Below are 18,352 nucleotides of genomic sequence, written 5' to 3' on the forward strand. Positions count from 1 at the left end.
TTTTGAGATGGAGTCTCACTCTGTCACCCAGGCTGGAGTGCAGTGGCCAGATCTCAGCTCACTGCAAGCTCCACCTCCTGGGTTCATGCCATTCTCCTGCCTCAGCCTCCCAAGTAGCTGGGACTACAGGCACCCGCCACCACCCCCGGCTAATTTTTTTGTATTTTTAGTAGAGACAGGGTTTCACCGTGTTAGCCAGGATGGTCTCGATCTCCTGACCTCATGATCCGCCCGTCTCGGCCTCCCAAAGTGCTGGGATTACAGGCTTGAGCCACCGCGCCCGGCCACCTTCAAAATATTTTCATACAATAAGGGATTGTAGTCTGGTGTGGAGGCTCGTGCCTGTAATCCCAGCACTTTGGGAAGCTGAGGCAGGCAGATCACCAGAGGTCAGGAGTTCGAGACCAGCCTGGCCAACATGGCGAAACCCTGTCTTTACTAAAAATTCAAAAAGTAGCCGGGTGTGGTGGCGCATGCCTGTAATCCCAGCTGCCTGGGAGGCTGAGACAGGAGAATTGCTTGAACCTGGGAGGCCGAGGTTGCAGTGAGCCAAGATCACACCACTGCACTCCAGCCTAGGTGACAGAGTGAGACTGTCTCAAAAAAATAAAAAAAGAATAGACCGGGCTTGGTGGCTCATGCCTGTAATCCCAGCACTTTGGGAGACCAAGGCGAGTGGATCACCTGAGGTCAGGAGTTTGAGACCATCCTGGCCAACATAGTGAAACCCCATCTCTACTAAAGATACAAAAAATTAGCCTGGTGTGGTGGTAGGCACCTGTAATCCCAGCTACTCGGGAGCCTGAGGCAGGAGAATCACTTGAACCCGGGAGATGGAGGTTGCAGTGAGAAGAGATCGCACCATTGCACTCCAGCCTGGGCAACAAGAGCGAAACTCCATCTCAAAAAAAAAAAAAGAGTACGAGATTGTAGACTCAAGAAACTTGTCATTTCTTTCAGTGAGATTATTGGAAAAGATGTGTGAATTTAGCCACTTTTATGGGTATTTTTATTGTGGTGTGTATGTATTTATATTATTAAGTATTTTTTCACATTTCTTACTAAAGGCCTTCTGAAAATGTTTTAATAAACATGTGCCATCTGGTATTTTTTAAGAAGTGTGTAATAATTCAAAATCTAGCAAAACTCAACTGCAAAGATTTTTAATATCTGTTGTAGAGCTCAAGGGGTTAACGCTTTGTGTGCGGATGCATTTTTTTTCATGATGATGGAGCCGATGCTTTATTGTGCTTTTTTTTCTTTCTTGGTTTTCAAGGCTTTGATAAAATTCAAGAGTTATTTGTATTTTGAGGAAAAAGATTTTGTGGATAAAGCAGAGAAGAGCCTGAAACAGACTCCCCATAGTGAGGTGAGTCATGGCCATAAGAAAATTAGAATCATAAGGCCTTGAGGGTTAGGACCCATTCCTTCATTATAAAAGTGAGGAACACAAGGCCCAAAGGGGAACAAAGGGGCATCTGGTAGCCCCACTAGCCAGTGGCAAGCTCGCCCTCTGCTTATTGTGTTTTGCTCTTTATGTAGTACCATGCTGCTGCTAAGAGGCATGATCCTGTTCTTTCAGGATCATTCTGTAGAGAAATCTGTAAGAGACTGAGGAAGCAAATCCAGTGTCTTTATTCTTTATCAGAGGAGGTATCAAGTCCAAAGGGAGGGAACCTGGAGTGGGAGAGTAGACCTTGTGGTGTGGTCCAGGGGCACTAGGAGCTGTAATGTCTCACTCAATGTCCTTCAGAACTTTCTCTGCCTCCACTTCCGGAGTTGCTGGAAACATGTCTGCCCAAGGTCATAGCACAGTCAGAGAAAGGCTGGCACATCTGGGCCAACCACAAGGGCCAAAAATAAAAAGGGAAGTTGGGTGGAGAGGAAGAAAGTTAAGCTGGAAACTTTTTTTTTGTAAAAATGCTAATGCTGTAAAGCCACCCAGGACACTAATACAAAGAGATGTAGGTGAAATAAAGTAGAGTTTCAGCTGTTTTTAGGAAAGAAATACTAAAGAGAAAAAATTATTAGATCTAAAGATGTAATAACCAGAAAGCCCCCTCTTGCTAAGAAGAGAAGGCAGCCTTTTCTGAAGAACTGAAGTGGTCAAGAGAGAATATTCAGTCTAATTCTGGGAGAGAAAGGGAAGAACATGAGAATCCAGAGATGTGACGTAAGAGTCTTAGAGAACTTCAAAGTGAAAAAACAGAAGTGAGAACTGACACAAGGGAAAGGGATTGATAAATAAGCACTCTTAAACAGGTGTGGTCCCAAGGAGTCCATGGAAGGCCAGCTTGCTTTAAAAAAAAAAAAAAGATTGTAGAGATGAGGTCTCACTATGTTGCCCAGGCTAGTCTTGAACTCCTGCCCTCAAGTAATCCTCTCTCCTCGGCCTCCCAGCTTACTTTTATAAATACAGTGCAATGAATAATAAAATATAGAACTGTTTGGTGTATGTAGCACAGGAATTTAGAAAACAAAGCCCAGGAGTTTGAGACCAGCCTGGGCAATATAGTGAGATCCTGTCTCTCTAAAAAATTTTTTTTAATTAGCTGGATATGGTGGTGTATGCCTGTAGTCCCAGCTACTTGGGAGGCTGATGTGGGAGGATCACTTGAGCCAAGGAGGTTGAGGCTGCAGTGAGCCAAGATCACACCACTGCACTTCAGCCTGGGTGACAGAGTGAGATCCTGTCTCAAAAAAGAAAAAAAGAAGCCTGAATAGTGCAGATTAACATGCTTGAAAAATCAAAAGTATTATAAAAATTGAAGATACTGTTGTTATTACACAAGTTATGTACTGTCTTTGGGTGTGTGATTAGCAGTCTGGCAGCAGCACTTCTAACATATTTTCCTAGAGAGTTCTTTTTTTGTTCTTTTTTACAATTCTGAAGTAAAATCATGGTTTTTGTTCCAGATAATATTTTATAAAAATGGTGTCAATCAAGGTGTGGCTTACAAAGATATTTTTGAGGGGGTTTACTTTCCAGCCATCTCACTGTACAAGAGCTGCACGGTACGTACATGTTTCCATCCCATGGGCAAAACTTGAGGGAAGCAGATGAATGGGTTGCGATAACAAAGCTACTGAGTGCTGGAAAGAAATCCAAGCAGCCTTAGAGTTGCACGTGTGTTGCTACCATTACTGTTTAGTCCAAAAACAGCTTGGGCATCTTAGGGAGTATTTGCTGGATAGAAAAAGGTCCTGCAATTAGTGTGTGCTATACTTTTCCTTTGAGTGCGTGGTGTGGTGTTACTCTTCAGTAGGAAGGATAAAAATGCACATACACAGATCCTCCTGGTGGGATGTCATGATAACCCACCATTATTAGTCATTGTTGCTTACATTCATTTTTTTTTTTGAGACAGTGTCTCACTCTGTTGCATAGGCTCACCATAGCCTTGACCTCCTGGGCACAAATGATCCACCTCAGCCTCCTGAGTAGCTGGGGTGTGCTCATTTTTTGGTTTTTGTTTTGGTAGAGACAGGATCTCACTACATTGCCCTGGCTGGTCTCAAAGTCATGGGCTCAAGCAGTTTTCCCAGCTCAGCCTCCCAAAGTGCTGGGATTACAGATAGGCATGAGCTACTATATCTGGCAGGTTTTTTTTTTTTAAAATATGATCCAACATGAAGAAGGGTACTATCATTAGGGTCTATTGGTCTTAAAAATATATAGGTAGGTAGGTAGGTAGGTAGACACAGATGTAGATATATAGAAAAGTTGGAGCCGGGTGCACTGGCTCACGCTTGTAATCCCAGCACTTTGGGAGGCCAAGGTGGGCGGATCACTTGAAGTCGGGTTCGAGACCAGCCTGGCCAACATGGCGAAACCCCATCTCTACTGAAGATACAAAAATTAGCTGGGCTTAGTGGCACATGCCTGTAATTCCAGCTACTCAGGAGTCTGAGGCAGGAGAATCACTTGAACCCGGGAGGCAGAGGTTGCAGTGAGCCAAGATCATGCCACTGCACTCCAGCCTGGTGACAGAGCAAGACTCCGTCTCAAAAAAGAAAGAAAAAGAAAAGTTAATGCATGAAGATTTCCATGTATTTTCAGTCTGTCAGTAGGCACCATTGAAGCAGGTAAAAAAAAGGAAATCTTTAGGTTGTAAACAGTGTAAACCAAAAACTGTCTTGAGACAGATCTCAATCAATTTAGAAGTTTATTTTGCCAAAGTTAAGGACCTGCCCATAAGAAAAAAACACAGAATCACAGAAACAGTCTGTGGTCTGTGCCTTTCTCCAAGGATGAATTTGATGACTTAAAAATTAAAAAAAAAAGAAGGGCTGGCCGGAGTGGCTCATGGCGGTAATCCCAGTGCTTTGGGAGGCCAGTATAAGAATCAGTTGAACCCAGGACCTTGAGACCAGCCTGGGCAACATAGCAAAAACTCCTGTCTACAAAAAATACAAAAAATTAGCCAGGCCTGGTGGTACATGCCTGCAGTCCCAGCTACTTGGGAGGCTGAGGTGGAAGGATCCGCTGAGCCCAGGAGGTCAACGGTGCAGTGAACCATGATCACATTGTTGGCGCTGCAGCCTGGACAATAGAGTCAGAGCCTGTCTCAAAAAAATAAAAAGTAAAATAAAGGGGAAATGCGGGCTGGAGGGGAAAGTGGGAGGGTATCGTCATCCACATGTTGCAAGAGAAAAGGAGCAGATAGGGGAAAGTCAATTATGTATTCATCTCATGCCCAGTAAATCGGTACTTCACATAAGGTAAGGTGAACATAAAGTAGCTGCCTATGGGGATATTTAAGCTTTTATCTGTGGGTGTCTGCTTAGCAACAAAAGGAAAGGCAGTTTCTTGCATGACTCAGCTTTCAGCTTAATTTTTTCCTTTTGACAGAGCAAATTGGGATCCTGAATTTTTATTTTCTTTGACAACAAAAATCAACACTGATCTTTTTTAGTTACCTAATTCTTAATGGACATCAGGATGTTGACCACTTTTAGTAATATTTAATATATATCTCATTTGTTCCATTTATCCCCCGAGTATTGTAGCCATGTTTAAAGTGAAAATTTCCTGTGTCAAATTAACTTTTCCAATATTTTTTGTTCATTTTTTCCATGTCTGCTTGAATTGAATTCGCTCCAGGTTTCCATTAATTTTGGACCATGCTTCAAGTATCCTCCGAAGGATCTCACTTACCGCCCCGTGAGTAACATTACAAATGCCTGCATGCATCCTCGGCATTGCCGTGGCTGCTCTAGTCACCGTGTTCTGTTTCTAATTCCTCCTGCAGATGAGTGACATGGGCTGGGGCGCCGTGGTAGAGCACACCCTGGCTGACGTCTTGTATCACGTGGAGACAGAAGTGGATGGGAGGCGCAGTCCCCCGTGGGAACCCTGACCAGGTCCCTGTTTTCTGTCAAGGACTTTTTGGGGAATAATACTGGGGGTTTTGTTTTTGTTTTTGAACTGTCTCAAATGTTCTCCCAAAGATGCTACAAAACACAGCCTCTCCTTTTAGCAAGTTAAAAGGCTGGGTAGGACTACAGGAGACTGCCTGCCTTTCACCATTTTCTCCCAACTTCCAGTGACTGCTCTTATTTTGTGTACCACAAGCCAACAACCGCTGACTCCAGGATTGTGTAAGCCCCCTGTGAAATCGGTGCTGTACTGCATACCCTGCCAGCTGTGACTTGTTATCCTACTATATTTTCTAAAGAGTGAATAATATTGTCTGAGTAACTTATTTGAAAGACATTTCCTTCTGTGGGCATTGACTCCATCCCACCTGTTTTCCAAGGAAATGGTAACCTGTTTCTGAGAACACCTGAAATCAATGGCTACACATTCCAAACCAATCTAAACGCTATTTCCCTTTGGTGTGGGTTTGGTTTTGTTGTTCATTTTGAAATATACTTTTGAACACTGAGATCCCTAAAACTACTAGATCTCTAGAAGTGTAATTGTGAAAGAAACTTGCTTGCAGCTTTAACAAAATGAGAAACTCTTCCCAAATAAAACTTGTTTTGAAGTTTGTGTGACACTTTGCTTCCCTTCAGGTTGGGTGCCTCTTGGTGACAGTGTTCAGAAATGTAAGCAGCATGAGGAAGGGAGCTGGCACTGGGAGGAAGAGCCAGGTTTCTGACTTGTGTTTTGGCCGCTTTCCTGTTGCTCCTATTCTTGCCAATCAGCCACCCCATTTCCTGTGAAAATCTGCCACCTTGAGGAAAGGAACAAGAATTTTAAAGGGCTAATGCAGCCGGGCGCGGTGGCTCAAGCCTGTAATCCCAGCACTTTGGGAGGCCGAGACGGGCGGATCACGAGGTCAGGAGATCGAGACCATCCTGGTTAATACGGTGAAACCCCGTCTCTACTAAAAAGTACAAAAAACTAGCCGGGCGAGGTGGCGGGCGCCTGTAGTCCCAGCTACTTGGGAGGCTGAGGCAGGAGAATGGCGTAAACCCGGGAGGCGGAGCTTGCAGTGAGCTGAGATCTGGCCAGTGCACTCCAGCCTGGGCAACAGAGCGAGACTCCGTCTCAAAAAAAAACAAAAACAAAACAAAAAAAGGGCTAATGGTCTCCCTCCTGGTCTTCCCTTGGAACGTGGATGTTGATATGTGCAGGTGGTTTCCTGTCTTGCTTATCTTCCTTTGCCCTTAGCTGATGGTTAAAGGGCTGTTTTCAGACTATTAAAGACTGAAATGTAAGAATGAGCCTTCCAGGCACCGTGGCTCATGCCTATAATCCCAGCATTTTGAGACATTAAGACAGAAAGATTGTTCAAGACCGCCTGGGCAACATAGTAAGACTCCTTCTCAGTAAAAAATTAGCCAGACGTGATGACACATGCTAGTAGTCCCAGCTACTTTGGAGGCTTAGGTGGGAGGATCCCTCGGGCCCAGGAGTTCCAGGCTGCAGTGAGCCATGTTTGCACCACTGCACTCCAGCTTGGGCAACAGAGCATGACCCTGTGTCCAAAAATAAAAATAAAAAATAAACCTTCCTTTTGGATTCCTATATAGTTTCCTTGTCTTCCTTTTTCTTTTCTTTTCTTTTTTTTTTTTTTTTTTTTGTTTCTGTTTTGTTTTATTTTGTTTTTTTGAGATGGAGTCTCACTCTGTCACTCAGGCTGGAGTGCAGTGGCACAATCTCAGCTCGCTGCAACCTCCGCCTCCCGGGTTCAAGCAATTCTCCTGCCTCGGCCTCCTGAGTAGGTGGGACTACAGGCACGTGCCACCACACCTGGTTAATTTTTTGTCGTATTTTTAGTAGAGACGGGGTTTCACTGTGTTAGCCAGGATCATCTCGATCTCCTGACCTCATGATGTGCCCACCTCAGCCTCCCAAAGTGGCTGGGATTACAGGCGTGAACCACCACGCCCGGCCTGTCTTCCTTTTTCAATACATCAGTCTTACAGCAAAGACAGCCCTCCCAGGATTGCCCAAAGACTCTCCTGCATTTACCTCTCTACCTTGGTTAATAGATAGAGTGGCTCACCACATGGAGGGTGACATGCTGCTGCAGAGTCACCATGTTAAGCCTGTGACTCTTCTGAATATCTTGTCATTTTCCTGTTTAAGAGAGTTCCCACACTTCAAGACAATATTGGTATTTTAACATAGTAGCATTGACTAATGTATTTGTCTCCTAATGAATCACCCAGACAGGTTGATTTGGCCACTCTGTATCTCTGAACAGGAAAACTTGTACAGGTCGAGTGTGATTGGAGGCTGAGGCTCAGCCCTAGACACCTATTAATGCATGAGCTGGTCTTCAAGGACAGACCTGGTTATAAAGCTTCTAGGTCATCGGAGTTTGAGGGACTCCAAGAAAATGAGGGTGGTGTTATTTAGAGGAAGCTGAATGTTAATTCTTTGCAATAGAAATTATACCATATATAAGTTGTATACCCACTCTCCATCAAAATTATAAAATTAGCTTTCTGTATATATTTCATTTTCACAAATCAAAGGTTACAGGTAATGATGTTCTTCTCAAACATCAAAAGTGTGTGTGTGTTTTAATACAGTTCATTTGAAGGGCTCAGAGAATATCTACTCTTCACATAGTCCTATATAAAATAGTTTCTGTAATCAGATCAACAGTGATAACTTGTTTTATTCCAGTGTAAAATTAAACAAGTGGAAAATATCTCCACAGAGACCAGAAAGGCACAATTACATAGTTTGAAGGAGGCAATTAGAATCCAGCAAACGAGTGGGTTTGTTAAAAGCCCATTTCTTGACTGTCGGCCTGTTCTCTTGAAACTAGAACATATGTTGCTTTAAGATATCTTTAAACACGTAACTGTTTTCTCTTAGCTGGTAGTGGATGAGAATTCCATTTGAGAAATACTTTTCTACAACTATCCTCTCTCAACTCTGAGGCACTTAGGTAAACAATAATTTTATACATGCAAAAAATAAACTAAGAAACAATCCGAATAAATTATAATAAATACCTCTACTAGTTGTAAAATTTTAATATCTCAATAAATACCACAGTGTTCCCACTAATGCTGTTTTTTAATTTAGTTTGTCATAATTTGGTTTCATCAACTCCTTTGTCTTTTTTTTTTTGAGATGAGGTCTTACTATCTTGCCCAGACTGGTTTCAAACTGCCCTCCAGCAGTTCTCCCACCTCAGCCTTCAGAGTAGCTGGCATTGTGGGTGGGCACCACCGTGCCCAGTTCCTGCTTTCTAATAAATAAGCCAGAGCTCTGTCTCCAAATGGTGCAAATCATCAATGCTGTTAAAACAAGAATGGAAAACTTTCACGTGGTGATGGTGATTTTTTTCATCCTCCCTACCCTCCCATCCCAGTGTGTGCGTGTGTGTATAATTTTTTTTTTTTTTTTTTTTTTAAGACACCCTCGCTCTGTCGCCCAGACTGGAGTACAGTGGCTCGATCTTGGATCACTGCAACCTCTGCCTCTCGGGTTCAGGCAATTCTCCTGCCTCAGCCTCCCAAGTAGCTGGGATTACAGGCATGCACCGCCACGCCCAGCTCATTTGGTATTTTTAGTAGAGATGGGGTTTCTCCATGTTAGTCAGGCTGGTCTCCCCCGTCGGGCGATCGCCTGCCTTGGCCTTCCAAAGGGTTGGGATTACAGGCGGGAGCCACCTCGCATAAATTCTCTTGACTTTTGAGAAAGGAAATTTGCTTTCACCATATTACCCCTTCTTCCAGCCACTTCTCCCAAAATACTAAAGTTTAGCCTATTTAAGCAGAGAAGTTGCCAGCCCCAAACAAAGTTGACAGCTGTGGAATTATCTTACTACTAACTGGCATCATAAATAACAGAAATGTTAACTAATATTGTTTATTCTCTCATATTTGGCACTGCCTTTAATTTTAATTAGGTAAATAAACATTCTCAGTTATAATCTTCCTCTTCCAGGGCCCATTAATCAGCTATTGCTTATAGAATTCTTTAAGAACTCGGCGCGGTGGCTCATGCCTGTAATCCCAGGACTTTGGGAGGCTGAGGTGGGTGGATCATGAGGTCAGGAGATCGAGACCAGCCAGACCAACATGGTGAAACCCCGTCTCTACTAAAAAATACAGCAAAAAAATTAGCCGGGCATGGTGTCGGGCACCTGTAGTCCCAGCTACTCGGGAGGCTGAGGTAGGAGAATGGCGTGAACCCAGGAGGCGGAGCTTATAGTTAGCTGAGATTGTGCCACTGCACTCCAGCCTGGGTGACAGAGCAAGACTCTGTCTCAAAAAAAAAAAAAAAATTTAAAAACTCATGTAGGTTGTGCTTATGGAAATTAAATTTTTATGAAGGATCCTGGTAACATAGTCTAAATAATTGAATTGCATAATTTCCCAGTAGTTCTTTTCCTTTTAATGAGCCTGTCTAATTTAGTTTGACTAATTGAAAGCTTTGTCCAGGACTCCTCTAGTGTAGAGTTGTAATCTACTAGCATAGATTTTTTTTTTTTTTTTTTGAGACAGAGTCTCACTCTGTCACCCATGCTGGAATGCAGTGGCACAATCTTGGCCCACTACAACCTCCGCCTCCCGGGTTCAAGCGATTCCCCTGCCTCAGCCTCCCAAGTAGCTACGACTACAGGTGTGCACCACCACACCCAGCTAATTTTTTGTATTTTAGTAGAGACAGGGTGTCACCATGTTGGCCAGGATGGTCTCGATCTCCTGACCTTGTGATCCACCCGCCTTGGCCTCCCAAAATGCTGGGATGACAGGCGTGAGCCACCGTGCCCAGCCGCATAGATTTTTTTTTAACAGTACGATATTAAAACATACAGACTGATGTTTTGTGTGAATTATGATTCTTTATTCTGACGGGTGCCTATGGAAGCAATAGGGAAACCTGTCTACTAATTAGTTTTGTCTTTTTCCATAGAGAAAGCTTGGACTATATTTCTGGAAGGCACCCACTGTGGGGCGCTGCTTGTTCTGTGGTGTTGCTGTGCAGTGAATGGGAGGAGCAGAGGGCTGCAGGAGACACTCTGAGATTCTGCTTTGTACACACGCACTGCTAGTGCATGGCATTCTTGAGCCGTAAAGCAAGACTTCTCAGGCCCTGTGGTTAGCATCCCCCACACCCATATCAGCCACTAGCATTTTAAAGATGGTTTTAGGGGGGAATGTAAGGGCCCAGAAAAAGAGTTTTACAATTATTTTAGGGGCCTTAACCTTCATGTCATAGCTAATCAGTGAATTAAATTACCTTTTAATCCAAGAGCCTCATCCCTGTTTTCTTGGTGCTAAAAACTTTTACCAATCTGAATCCTAGTGTCATACTCTAAACACTAACCCCACCCATCCCACTGTCGCCAGATGGAGATCTTAGACTTGCAGACTTCCAGCAGGGATTCTCCTGATGAGCATGCATGCCAGTGCAGCTGGGCACACTGGGGAATAGCAGGCTGGTCTTCAACACCTGGCTTCAGAGGCAGGGCGGGACTCCAGGCGCCTGCGCAGGTGGTTGGCAAAATCCACCTGGGTCTGGGACAGGACCTGGTTGATGATGCTCTTGGGCAACCACCCCTGCAGTAGGAGGTAGGAGAATTTGGCCATCTTGTGGGTTTTGGCCCACTCTAGACACTCCACCCTATCACAAACAGGCTGTCAGGGGCTTGGTCTTCAAGCTCTGTTAATAGGTGCAGCCTTGGGGTTGCCTGGTCAAGGATGGGAGGACTGCATTGCTGCTCTGCTGTCATGACTTTCAGAAGCACAAGACTAGCCAACAAGATGTTTCAGCCTGGTCTTCCCAGCTGTGTGACCATGAACAAGTTATATTGCCTTTTTCACCCTTCAGATCTCTGGACCTAAGTTTCCTTCTTTCTAAAATGGTAACTACATATAGAGTTGAACTTAACTGTGAGACAGAAGAGGGCCGAGCACAGTGGCTCACGCTTGTAATCCCAGCATTTCGGAAGGCAGGCAGATCATGAGGTCAGGAGTTTGAGACCAGCCTGGCCAACATAGTGAAACCCCGTCTCTACTAAAAATACAAAAATTAGCCGGGTGTGGTGGCACACGCCTATAGTCCCAGCTACACGGGAGGCTGAGGCGGAAGAATCGCTTGAACCCAGGAGGCAGAACTTGCAGTGAGCCGAGACCACACCATTGCACTCCAGCCTGGGTGACAGAGTGAGACCCTGTCACAAAAAAAAAAAAGAGGGAGCCATCACAGGCTTTGGAGATGGTAGAGTAGCAGTTAGGCCATCACTCAAGGCCCTTCCCTGTCTTACAGCCTGTGATTCTATCAGAATAGAAGAGGATTCTTTCTGTTGCATGGTGGGGATGGGAAGAGCCTGTTTTTCTCACTACCACCTGCCCTCCAGATCCCCCTCTCATGCCCTTCACCTTGAGGTCGATGCTGAGTAGCCACGTAAGTTTGGTCTTCGAGGGACTTCCAGCCAGTGGGTGAAGCACCATGCAAGTGGGACCGTGCTCCGCCCTGGCAAATGGAGAAGTCAAGTCAGGAGGACAGTTGTGAGTTCTCTCTTGCACTGGCTGCTTACACTAGTACCACAGATACACGTTTCTACGGTACCTTGCTTTTCTAAGTTTTATCAGGGAACTGCCCTTTGCAAAGGGTAATTATTTGGCAATTGGCATGATTACCAGCTCATCAGAATAAAGGCTGCTTGTAGCTGGAGCGGCCCCTGAGGCCTCTTGTGCCCTTTAGTTGCTGGATTACAGGGAGGTCAGGGAAAGGATTCAGGCTGGTGACTGGGCTGGGGCCTTGGGAAATTCAGGAGGCCATGGTGTACTGAGTGGTATGGATTATTTCAATATTTTAGTCGACATTACAGCTGTACCTGAGCGTACCAGCTGAACCTCAGCCCTGCCCCATGCTTCAGCAAATGATTAAGGTTCTTAAACTTTCTGGGAGGGTCAGGACAAGCTGTTTGGCTGTCGAAGTAGGGCCTATCTTGTCTTTGTCCCTCCTTTGGTAAATAAGTATGTTCTTTTGTAGAAGGAAGCCATGGGTGCACCAAGGGTTGGTTTCTTGGAGCTGGGGATGCAGTCCACATGCTTGGGTCTGCACCCTCAGGCCTGTGTTAGAAGGGGGGGTTTGGAACCTGCCGCCCGTATTACCTGATGACACCTTTCTGCTCAGGCATGTTTCCGAAGTCTGTGGCCATGCCAGCTAGCACACAGGTGGAGCCTCGGCGCTTGGCACAGCGCACGCTCACAAAGTCACGGGGCCCCACCAGGTTTCCTGCTGCCTCTGCAGCCATCTCGTGAGTAATGAATGTATCTTTTCCGATCTTCTGCAGGACCTACCAGGCCATGGGGAACCAGAATCACGACTCAGCCTGTGTTGGGCTGAGCACCCCCCATAGCTAGGGGTCCTCTCTTTGATACAGCATTCACACTGGGCTGTCCTGGGCCCCTGCCACCCGCACCTGGACTTTGCTCACCTTGATCTCCTTGACATTAGGGTTCCACTCCCCCATTGCTTCCATGCGCTCCACGAGCTCTTCATAGAGCCTTTCCATGGGCTGGTCCACCACGACCTCCAGCCGGAACACCTTGCCCACATCTGGGACCACTTTACTCATCACTTTGTCCCCATTGTCCTGTCAGAGAAAGGAGCCCCAGAAGGTGGTTAGACAAAAATATTCTTGGCCAGGCACGGTGGGTCACGCCTATAATCCCAGCACTTTGGGAGGCCAAGGCGGATGGATCACAAGGTCAGGAGGATGAGACCAGCCTGGCCAAGATGGTGAAACCCTGTCTCTACTAAAACTACAAAAATTAGCCAGGCACGGTGGCGGGCACCTGTAATCCCAGCTTACAGGTGGCACAATCATGGGTCACTGCAGCCTCAACCTCCTGGGCTCAAATCCTCCTGCCTCAGCCTCCCAAGTACCTGGGACTACAGGCATGCACCATTACACCTAGCTAATTTTTAATTTTTTTGTAGAGATGAGATCTCCCTGTGTTGCCCAGGCTGGTCTCAAACTCCTAGGCTCAGGCAGTTCTCCCGTCTCGTCCTCCAGGTGTGAACCACTGCACCCAGCTCCCCTGGACCCTTTGTCTTGCTGGGGAATGATGGTGGTATGGGTAGGTCCAACTGAAAAGACTCTTACTTGACTTCAGAAGCTCAAAGATCCCAAGAGAGAAACCTGGGAATAGGAAAAGTGGTTTACACCAGCTTGATTAGATACATAGAATGTTGAATGGGATCTTCAAGATTTGTTTTAGTTCAGTACCTCATTCCACACCAGAAGAATGTGAGGCCAGAGAAGGTCAGTGATTGGCCCAGGGACCCTTAGGTAAGAGCAGTGCCGATCTAAGTCCCAGGTTCCTTGACTCCCAAACTAGTAGTCTGTTAACTCCGTTACTCTGAGAACTTAGGGAAGGAGGGGTTCTACCTGAACTTTGGGTAGTGGGCAGCATGTCAGCTTTTGCTGAAGGTAAAGCCACCAAAATCTCCATAACGGAGCTGCCAGCCTTTACCGTGAGCCTGGTTACTGTCCCCAGTGATGGTCAGTGCTCAAGCGCAGAGAACCCCAGAAGGCTGTGGACCACTCTGTGTTCTAGTCCAGGCCTGTTGCAGAGTGAGCCCACATCACCCCTGCAAGCCCAGCCACATGTGGGCTGACAGCACAGACAGTGCACTTTGGCGTCGTTGGGATATCTGACCCAGGGCGATGAGGCCTCACGTGCACTTGGAGTCCCCCTTGCATGGTCTCTGCCAAGTGGGTGCACAATGCAATCCTATTCTATAGCTAAGGACACAGGAATAGTGTTTCTCAAACAGGACTCTCCAGGGTGTCTTTTATGGGGGAAGAGCATTATCTGAGGATATATTCTCAGGAAAGGAGAGTTCTCAAGTTAAAACCACTTGCTACCCAGTGACTGCTGCATGAGACAGGAATTCTGGGAAGAACAGTAACCCCAGCTGGCCTTGAGGATGGCCGTAGAGCATGGAGGAACCACAGGCTTCTCCTCCACGCTTACCTGCTGCGTCTCCTTCTTCCAGCCCTCCTGGTTGCTAAGGATGCCCAAGGCCTTCTGCATGGCCTCCTCCCCCTGCTGGAGATAGGCCAGCTCCTGGTCACTGTAGAGAGTCTCTTCCAGCCGAGAACCTGGGCACACAGCCAAAGAGAAACAGAGCTTCCTTCTTCTCCCAGCCTCCACCAGCTCTCATCCCTGGAGCTCTGGGTCTGCTCATTGTTCTGAAGAGCCTGGACTAAAGCCATAGGGGCCAGCCTGCTGTTCGAGTTAGACACAGCCACCACAGGTGACCGGAGGGGGATCTGGCCTTGAGGAACTCTAGGCTGGGAACGTCCTTTCAAAATGAAGGAAGGGCAGGAGGGGAGCCCAGGCCACACGCACCACATCACCTCCCAGGAGCCTCCTGCCAGCCCCAGGAGCCCAGAAGCCTCAGCACTTACCGAGCAGAGAGCTCCGCCGCCGAACCTGGCTAATCCACGTGCTAGGGTTGGGGCCCCCCAGGGCCCTCCGGTTCAGCTCCTGGCCGATGGCCATCACGGCCTGTTGCCTCAGCCCTGCAGAAGGGAAGAACCCTTGTCTAGGAGCTGGAAAGCCCCTTAGAGATGGACCATTCCACCCCCTCATCTTGTCACAAATTAGGAAGTTGGCTTGGAGAGGGCAGTGACTTGCTCAGGAGCACACAGGATTCTAGCAGGGATCTGAACTACAGTCAGGCCCCCAACTCCCACCGCAGTGCTCCAGGGTCCGGAAATCTGCCTTCCATCTGGGGTGGTCAGGCCTGGCCCTGCCTGGAGACGGGCTATACTAGATCCTGCTGGAGTTTCTGTCCCTAAAAGGGGAAGAAGCTGTGTTCAAACAACCAGAAAAATCCTACTTCATAAGGAGAATACAACTCCTGAGGTCTGTGTGCTTGCATAAGTCTGTGGTTACATGAGTCTGTGTGCTTGCCTGAATCTGCTTGCATTGCATGAATCTGTGATTGCATGAGGTCTGTGTGCTTGCATGAATCTGTGCTTCCATGAGTCTGTGTGCTTGCATGCCATAAGCTGCTCTGTGTGCCCCTGGATTCTGGGCCAGGGAAGTCCTGTCCATCTAGTGAGGACAACCCCACTGCCGGCTGCAGATCTAAGCATGGCTTCTCGCTCTAAAGGTAGCTAATTCAATCCAGTGTAATTGGAAAGATCGTGTCTAGATTGACTTGTGTACCCTTCAGTGGCAACAGAGGATTCAAATGACCTTGGATGCTAATCAGCTGTACAAAAGTAGCTTCTTGTAGCTGGTTTCTGTCCCTTTCTGGGTATTCAATGATAACAGTCTTCCCAGCCCCACCATCTTCTCTCTTTACCTTGCCCACTTATCTTACTCCCCTGTCTCTCTTCTCCTCCATCTTTTTTTGCCTGTGGGAGTCAAGTCTAATATTTACTCTGGCACTGTGGGCAAGACTTTCCTGGGTACCCCTGCTACAAGCCTTGTCCAGCTCTGAAGGAAGGCAAAGTCAGGAATACTTCAAGAAAGATGGCCGCACATGGTGGTGCATGCCTGTGGTCCCAGCCGCTCAGGAGGCTGAGGCAGGAGAATTGCTTGAACCTGGGAGGCAGAGGCTGCAGTGAGCCAAGATAGTGCCACTGTACTCCAGCCTAGGCAACAGAGTGAGACTCTGCCTCAAAAATAAAATAGGCCGAGCGCCATGGCTCATGCCTATAATCCCAGCAGTTTGGGAGGCGGATCACCTGAGGTCAGGAGTTCAAGACCAGCCTGGTCAACAAGGCAAAACCCTGTCTCTACTAAAAATACAAAAATTAGCCAGGCATCCTGGCGTGTACCTGTAATCCCAGCTACCCGGGAGGCGGAGGTTGCAGTGAGCTGAGATCGTGCCACTGCACTCCAGGCTGGGCAACAAGTGAGACTCCGCCTCAAAATAAATAAAGTAAGCCAGGTGTGGTGGCTCACACCTGTAATCCCAGCACTTTGGGAGGCCAAGGTGGGAGAATCCCTTGAGCCCAGGAGGTCAAGACCAGCGTGACCAATACAGCAAGACTTTGTCTCTAATAAAAATAAAAATAAATAAATAAATAAAACTAGCTGGTTGTGGTGGTGCATGCCTGTAGTCCCAGCTACTCAAGAGGCTGAGGTGGGAGGATGGTTTGAGCCCATGAGTTTGAGGCTGCAGTTAGCTATGATTGTTCCACTGTACTCCAGCCTCCATGACAGAGACCTTGATTCAAACAAAAAAAAGAAAAGGCGGAAGAAAAAAAGAACGAACGAAGGAAAAGGGGAAGGAAGAAAGGAAAGGAAGAAGGAAAGAAGGATGAAAGAAAGAAAAAGATTAAAAATGAAAGAAAAGGAGAAAAAAAGATTGGAGTGCTAGAGGGAAGACCAGAAATTACAGAATCTGGAAGGGATATATCTTAGTAACCAGCCCACTTCTTTCGAGGGGAAAACTGAGATTCAAGAAGGGAAGAAATTTGCCCAGGTTCACCCAGTAAGAGGCACAACTAGGATCAGAATTGGGTGGCCTGAGTCTCATCCATTGAGAGCTGGCCAACCCCTCATTGCCTCCTTCCCGCAGTGCTCACCCTTCATGTTGCGCATGTGTCTGTAGGAGCTCCCGGCGCACAGCTTGAATGTCGCTAGCAGCATTGTTTCCTGGCAGATGTGGCAGTGGTGGGGTCGCTGCCGCTGCTGCTGCTGCCTCTTCTCTCAAGAAGTGGTTCTTTGTCCTTCCTGAGCCCCTCAAGCTTCGCCTGTGAGTCCCGCAGCTGCAGCCTGGACCTGGTGTTCTGCGTCTTAAATGCCCCCCGCTGAAGGCTGTGCATCATCATCAGGAGATAAAAATGCCATCACTCACTGTGCAAAGGAAGGGGTCAAGGATAGAGCGATTGCCTCACACTGCTGCTTTGGCCGTTTGTGGGGAGTGTGGGGTGGGGGAGGGTGCAGGGGAGAGTGAGGAGGACAGGGCCAGGCTGGAGGGATGGAGGGGAGAGAAGCAGGGGCAGCTTAGATGAAGGCACACAGTGGTTTTCAAGAGTTTAAAGTGCAGATTTCTAGCCCTTGTCTACAGAAACTCCAGGCTCAGCTGATCTGGAATTGAGGCTCAGAAACATGCGCTAAAAAAAAGAGAAAAGAAAAGAAAAAAACTTCCCTTGGCCAGGCGGGGTGGCTTACGCCTATAACCCCAGCACTTTGGAAGGCCGAGGTGGGCAGATCACTTGAGATCAGGCGTTCGAGACCAGCATGGCCAACATGGTGAAACCTCGTCTCTACTAAAAATACAAAAAATTAGCCAGGCGAGGTGGCAGGCCCTTGTAGTCCCAGCTACTCCGGAGGCTGAGGCACGAGAATCACTTGAACCCAGGAGGCAGAGTTGCAGTGAGCCAAGATTGCACCACTGCACTCCAGCCTGGGCGACAGAGTGAGACTCCATCATAAATAAATAAATAAATAAATACCCAGTGGTTGCAATGCAGGTGTTGTGTGGACTACACACTATGAGAACCACCGTCTCGGGAGAGTGAGCCAGGGTGTTTACCAGGCAGTAGAGACTGTACGGCTGCTGTTCTTCTGGGAGAGGACCCTGAAGTCCACAGAGTGGAACTGACTTGTTCAAGGTCAAACAGCTGGCCAGTGGCAGGGCCAGGACAACAACCCAAGCCTCTGGCCTTCAAGCCATCTGTACACAGTTCCTCCTGCGGTCCCCAGGACGCTGGGCATATTCAATTGTCCATTTATTTACTCATCCATTTCTAGAAACCACCTTTCCCAAAGTCCTGTTCTGAGTGAGGAGTCCTCTCAGGAGTCTGTGCTGGAGCAAGGATGACCTCTCACGGCTGAGTTGGGGGTGCAGCCCTATCAGCTTACAGCAGAGAGAAGATGAGGGCCTGGGCTATGCCCACACCCTTCCTCACACTTTCCCCCCAGTAGCTTTGTCTGGGTGAGCTGGGCT

The 18,352-nt window shown here is 47.2% G+C and overlaps 2 protein-coding genes across 6 annotated transcripts in view; one reads left to right on the forward strand and one right to left on the reverse strand.

Moving 5' to 3' along the window:
- ASH2L (ASH2 like, histone lysine methyltransferase complex subunit) overlaps positions 1–10,670 on the forward strand; it is a 38,887-nt gene extending 28,217 nt beyond the window's left edge. The window contains exons 14-18 of one of the 5 annotated variants that reach the window (XM_025395063.1): positions 1,277–1,369; positions 2,917–3,015; positions 5,105–5,164; positions 5,253–5,364; positions 10,334–10,670. In XM_025395063.1, the coding sequence (XP_025250848.1) occupies positions 1,277–1,369; positions 2,917–3,015; positions 5,105–5,164; positions 5,253–5,360 (360 nt within the window). In that variant the 3' untranslated portion in view covers positions 5,361–5,364; positions 10,334–10,670. Of the gene's footprint in view, positions 1–1,276; positions 1,370–2,916; positions 3,016–5,104; positions 5,165–5,252; positions 5,995–10,333 lie in introns of those variants that run through there. The other 4 variants (XM_025395064.1, XM_025395067.1, XM_025395065.1 and 1 more) reach the window with 4 other exon arrangements.
- On the reverse strand, positions 10,243–17,487 carry STAR (steroidogenic acute regulatory protein). The gene is made up of 7 exons (XM_025395071.1): positions 16,986–17,487; positions 14,850–14,963; positions 14,413–14,540; positions 12,867–13,025; positions 12,541–12,725; positions 11,803–11,896; positions 10,243–10,980 (listed from the first exon to the last, which is right to left on the reverse strand). Exons 1-7 carry the CDS (start codon positions 17,047–17,049, stop codon positions 10,867–10,869), a joined length of 858 nt encoding a protein of 285 aa, XP_025250856.1. The 5' UTR covers positions 17,050–17,487; the 3' UTR covers positions 10,243–10,866.
- Between the last annotated feature and the right edge of the window lie 865 nt (positions 17,488–18,352).

Source organism: Theropithecus gelada, chromosome 8 (assembly GCF_003255815.1).
Source record: "Theropithecus gelada isolate Dixy chromosome 8, Tgel_1.0, whole genome shotgun sequence".
Taxonomy (NCBI): Eukaryota; Metazoa; Chordata; class Mammalia; order Primates; family Cercopithecidae; genus Theropithecus; species Theropithecus gelada.

What these genes read in the sequence shown, in the direction of transcription:
- STAR (XM_025395071.1), bottom strand. Translation starts at nt 17,049, where the DNA reads ATGCTGCTAGCGACATTCAAGCTGTGCGCCGGGAGCTCCTACAGACAC. An exon ending in GCGGCGGAGCTCTCTGCTCG is followed by an intron (nt 14,541 to 14,849) that starts GTAAGTGCTGAG and finishes CTGTGTGCCCAG; the next exon opens with GTTCTCGGCTGGAAGAGACT. An exon ending in TACTCAGCATCGACCTCAAG is followed by an intron (nt 10,981 to 11,802) that starts GTGAAGGGCATG and finishes CTCCTACTGCAG; the next exon opens with GGGTGGTTGCCCAAGAGCAT.